Below are 5638 nucleotides of genomic sequence, written 5' to 3'. Positions count from 1 at the left end.
AGTGTTTTTCTCTATGTGCGTTTTATTTCCTCATTCTCTTCAATTCGGAATTCACTGCACTAGTGGCAAAGACCTCCACCGCTGGGGTGGAGTACTCCCCAAACTGGTGTATTGAATTAACACAAATCTAAATGTACTACAAGGGCATAATTTCAGTTGTTGGAGGCTCCACCACATTTAAGGGAGTAGAAACTGATAAATCCTACTACTGTTCTGTTACGAATCTGTATTTCATTGTAGGCTGAATCTCCATATGCGGAGCTCTCCTAATGCAAATTTTCCTTCACCAACTCTTATCTCAGATTAGCTTGTGCCTAGTATCCTGAGCTTTTTCCTGTACCCAATAGAAAGCCGATTAAGTAATGTGATGGTTTCTTATTTCTTCATGATAATGTTGAGTATGTCTGCCTGATTCAATACTTCCAGAAGTTTGTGAATTTGCTTTGGGACATAAATGGATCATCCACCTTAGGATAGCACATTGCACATTATGAGATGTCTGTCGGAGAAAAGCATTGCGAGCAATGACCCTTTTCTTCTGGGATAGACTCAGCCTCAAGGAGACCAAAACAGGTGTTGGAAAAAGGCTGGTAGAACCATCCAGCTACTTGGACTTATCTATTGAGCAGAGCGACTTCTTCTGTCACAAAGGTCAACATTTTTGTTGAATTCCCAGGTGGCTCAGATGATTGACCCTCTCTACACCAGACATAAAACCTAAAACCCTTTCTTTGACACCCTTTTCTTTATGTCACTCGTTTGGGTGAGCATGCTCGTGCAGCTTGAGTAGGATGACGCCTTTGACATTTGGTTTGCAGCTGATCTCACTGAAAGGCTGTAACGTTTCTAAAACAGTGTAGAGAAGTGCATCTTTAGAAAAAGTGATGTAACATCTCGCAAGGATGCATAACTCCTCTGCCACCTGGCATAGCACATTATTTTGCCTCATAGAGCTTTGTGGACAGAGGGCTGAATGAAACTCCAACATATTTTTAAAGATATTAGATGTGAGGGCACTACATGTGGAATCTGCCCAACCTCTTTTTATACCTAAGTAGATTAAGTGATGTCATGGTGACGTTCAGTGGTCGGCCTGGCACATTGCTGGGGAAGAGGCTTGTGACTGATCCACACCTTGAATAAGACGAGTAGATCCTGCAATTGTTGTGCCGAGCCTTTAGATATAATGCATTCTAATTTCCTTTGAATTATACAGAAAAAAAGTTCTATAGGGTTGCAGCAATTGCATAGTCTGCAACATTACAAAATAAAGCAGAGTAACCTAAACCAGAAGCAGTGAGTAGCCTTTTTGAACGGTCTATCCCTTGGTGCGTTTAAAGCGCTGCGCAAACCTAAACTTTTGCTTTCCTGTCAGCAATTTCTTTTTTCACTCTAAGCATAGATAACAACAGCGTTAAACAAATGCAGAACATTCTCAGCTGGAATGTATGTTGGAACTGAATGGCCTATACATTCACACCACTGTTCAGAAAAATCTCCAACATATTGTTTACTGACCCGGAAGTAGGGCTCCCGGGCGTTTAAAAGGGCCGCTGTGACTGCAGTCTCGCCAATGAGGACGCGCTACACTTCTGCAGCCAACATGGGAAAGGTGAGAGATGTTGTCAGGTAGCGTGTTAAAGCGGTGTGAGGTGTATTGAAGACTACGCAGTCTTGGCATATGACGCACCGACATTTAATGGCGCTGACTGTTGGCTTCTGAGCAGAGAGTTATGCACCAGCACTTATTCTTTCATAAATGAAGGGGCACATTTACCAAAAAGTCATGCAGCGTAGCAAGTCACATAGCTGCGCTGTGTGACAGGGGAAAGGGCAGGAATGCACCGCATTTAGCATAATATGGCGCTTTCCTGTCTATTCCCAGAGCTGACGCACAATGTGCACCATGGTCTAAGGGTCACTGCGCTGTAAGCAGGATTGGTTTTGTGGGGGATGGGACACCTTTCTGCACAAAACCAATCATCTGAGACATTTTCCTCTTGTTATGTGTGCTGCAGCATGCAGCACAAAAAGAAAGAGAAAGTAATGAGGAGAATAAAGCTATTTCTCCTCATTACTCCTCCCCAGGAAAGACATAGCATTCTGACGCATTCCCAAATCTACCTGTAATGGTAAATTTGAGAATGCTTCCTGCACTCCACCCATGGAATGCCTTCCCAGGGCAGAGTTACGCAGTGCAGCAATATGCGCTATGTTGCGTTACTATTGATTTATCAAGCCACTCAGGTCCACGCAAGATGGCCTTGCATGGCTTGATAAATGAAATGTAAGGGTTGTGGTCTTTCCTCAATACTGCTCCTTGTTTCTATAAGATATCCTTTTAGAAATGATTGATGAGAGAGCAAATTGACAACTCATGTTATTTCATTACAACAGATCACCTTCTACGAGGACAGGAACTTCCAGGGCCGCTCCCACGAGTGCAGCTCTGACTGCCCTGACCTGCAACCCTACTTCAGCCACTGCAACTCCATCCGAGTTGAAAGCGGAAACTGGATGCTGTATGAGCAACCCAACTTTAGGGGGCATCAGTACTTTCTAAGAAGGGGAGAGTACCCAGAGTTCCACCACTGGATGGGTTTCAATGACTCCATTCGGTCTTGTCGCTTGACTCCACAAGTAAGTAGTCATTTTATTTTGGTACATAACTTTTACATTGAAAATCAGCATTCAGCATCTGGGTTTTGGGAGTATTTTGAAAAATGATTATTTTTTTATGGAAGTGACTGGGGACAACTTTGATTTCAATGCTTACAAACTCGGTAGAAAATGACCTGTGTTCTCAAATGTATTTCAGTGATTCATTTTTAATTATTGCGTAGTTGTCATTAGTGCTTTGGTAATACACTTGGGTCACTCATTGGGACACTTCTAGTGGAGAGCACTGCTTATTACATTTCCCAGTGAGTGGCCTTACTGCGTCTCTGGAGTATTCAGCACAAGGGAGACCCAATCTGGAAACTAACTGTAGCTACATATAACATTACCAGGTGTATATCGCTAAGCACATCTGGCGCTGTCAGGCAGCCCGGGAGAGTTCTGCCCTGAGAATTCTTTTAAAGATGAGATCAACAAATATGTTTACTGCACAATTGTCAAATTATAATGGCTGAGAAGCATTATATAATGCCTTATAAAATTGTGTGATTACTCTAGGTAAAGCAAAGGATCCAGGAAAATTGCTTTTCTGCAGGAGCAAATCATATAGGTGCATATAGGATAATTAACTCATTTGTGTTCCCCAAGTAAATGAGGCAATCCTGTGGATGTGAAAGATGAAACCTGGAATGAGGTTTATGGCAGCATCTTTGGGGTAATGTTCTCCAATGATCCCTTGAGACTTATCTTCTCAGAATCTGGTGTCTCTGACATCATTGATAGAAACCTACATTCAATCGAAAAATGCCATCTCAGGCCTCTCCCTTTTCCTTGAGCAAGTGCACCACAAAAACCTCATCAAGATACCCACCTACTGCCCCTTGCATTTATTTCTCTACCAGGGTACCCTCTAGAACTCTCTCCTTCTGACTCCAAGGAGGAACTCATTTAACCAACACAAACCTCAGGCGGGCTTCATTAACGTTTACCTGTGCAACCACTCTCTTAATTTCAAATACATTTTAAAAAGTAAAACCCAAAACAAAAACCCCAAGCAGAAACTGCAAAAGTAAAGAAAGGAAAATAACTCTAAAAGGAGCCTGCAAAAGTCAGAAGACAAACACCAAACAGCAAAGTACTGACACACAAATATATATTGTGAATTGCCAGCTGGAGTTATAAGGAGGGGCAACCCAGTATTCCTTGGAACCAGGGTAAAGCAAAAAATAATACTTATCAGTAATGTTGTGTGGATATTCATTGATTGATCCCAGCAGGTGTTACTTAAGCATTGAATAAGTGCGCCGGAGGGAAACCTGTTCTTATTTTTCATTTTGTATTACTACCATTAAGTGGTTTCTTAACCTCATCAAACCTTAGAACACCTATCAGCAGATTTAGAAATACTTGCTGTCTCTCAAATGTCGAATGGTGGACACTATTTCACGGCAACCAAAGTCTCATGGAGCTGACAACCAAAGACAATTAACCATGTGGATGATTTCAAATTACGAACACATCTCCAAGCGAGATGTGGGTGTTGAAATAACATTATAGATCACTTCCAATTCCAATAATTCAAAGTGATTCATAGGTCATTGGAACTCATTTACTGAGAGTTTCACCCAACACTAATTATGTGGCCTCATGGCGGGGTATAAGAAATAATAATGTTGCTTACAAAGTCTGTTCAGACAATTTGAGACAAAGCTTGCATGTCATGGAATTATTAGGAAATGTATCAAATTGAAGGAAACATTTCCTGTTAAAACGTTTTAGCGGGTGAAGTTTCCCATAAAAACGCTTTTCATGGGACAATTTAATGAAAGAAAAGAATGGTGGGTTGGGGTCTTCTGCAACAAAATCTACTTTCAGCGTGTTCTTTCGTGCTTTTTTAATATTGATAATTTAAAAGTTTCATGATTTACTCATCCCTGCGCTGAAGGTCGGTTATTATTTTATTTTTTTAAAGAAATGTTTTGGCGGCGAGTTTTTGCTAGTAATTAATCCAACGTCTTAGCTGCTTTTATATTTGAAGGGTGTCGACTTCTTCTGCTCTGTTTCTATTGGAGCAGCAAGGGACTCCCGTAACCATTTATAAGACGAGTAGAGAACTTCGATCTGATTCCCAACACATTTTAAAGAAACATTTTTGATCTTTGGACAATCTGTTATCTTCTTCAAACAGCTCTGTGCAACATGAATCCCTCTACAATAGAATAAGTCTAAAAGGATGAGGTTATGCTCAAATTAAATTACATGAAACTCCTTTCGGTGCTGGAATAACAGAATGAGGCAATCATATGTAATTCCTCCACCCTAAATGTTATAATACAAGTTTTTCAAAACGTGTAATACACATAATTTTCCCTGTTTTTTTTTCCCTTTCGTTCCTAATTGTTTCACAGCACCGTGGCTCCTACAGCATAAGGATTTATGAACGAGAGAACTTTGGTGGCCACATGATGGAGTTCTCCGAAGACTGTCCACATGTTCATGAACAATTCAATTACCATGACATCCACTCCTGTAATGTACAAGACGGCCACTGGATCTTCTATGAGGAGCCCAACTACAGAGGACGTCAGTACTACCTGAGGCCAGGAGAGTACAGGAGATACAGCGACTGGGGAGCCATGAGCCCCAGGGTTGGTTCTTTCAGAAGAATGAGGGAAACCTTTTAAAGCCACTCTATTGTAAATCAAAATATACTATTTTAACATTAAGAAATAAAGTCTCAAGAACATGTATATCAAGCAAATTTGTATTTTGTATGATTCAGATATGCAACTCGCAATATCATTGAGGCTACCATGTTGAGAAATTACAAGCCAAGAAATTATACCTTTATAACATAAATCATGAGACCTTTAAAGACACATCAGGGATGTTTTCAATATAACCCCTTCCTGCACCACAAGCATACTTATGCAAATTTAAGTGGTCTGCACACCTGGGCCTTCATTTATGGGGATTTGGCGTAGGGCAGCGCAGCAAGTCAGCTTGCTGCACTGCCCTA

General features: G+C 41.0%; 1 protein-coding gene across 1 annotated transcript; it reads left to right on the top strand.

Annotated features, from left to right (window-relative positions):
• Positions 1-1573: 1573 nt before the first annotated feature.
• On the top strand, positions 1574-5369 carry LOC144824610 (gamma-crystallin-3-like). The gene is made up of 3 exons (XM_078683664.1): positions 1574-1612; positions 2398-2640; positions 5028-5369. Exons 1-3 carry the CDS (start codon positions 1574-1576, stop codon positions 5301-5303), a joined length of 558 nt encoding a protein of 185 aa, XP_078539790.1. The 3' UTR covers positions 5304-5369.
• Positions 5370-5638: the final 269 nt, after the last annotated feature.

Source organism: Lissotriton helveticus, chromosome 3_1 (genome assembly GCF_964261635.1).
Source record: "Lissotriton helveticus chromosome 3_1, aLisHel1.1, whole genome shotgun sequence".
Classification (NCBI taxonomy): domain Eukaryota; kingdom Metazoa; phylum Chordata; class Amphibia; order Caudata; family Salamandridae; genus Lissotriton; species Lissotriton helveticus.
Note: the sequence above shows the minus strand (reverse complement) of the source record. Positions and strands in the feature narration are given on the sequence as shown.

Coding starts and splice junctions, on each gene's coding strand:
- LOC144824610 (XM_078683664.1), top strand. CDS start 1,574: ATGAGGACGCGCTACACTTCTGCAGCCAACATGGGAAAG. Junction 1,613..2,397: donor CTGCAGCCAACATGGGAAAG/GTGAGAGATGTT, acceptor TCATTACAACAG/ATCACCTTCTACGAGGACAG. Junction 2,641..5,027: donor CTTGTCGCTTGACTCCACAA/GTAAGTAGTCAT, acceptor ATTGTTTCACAG/CACCGTGGCTCCTACAGCAT.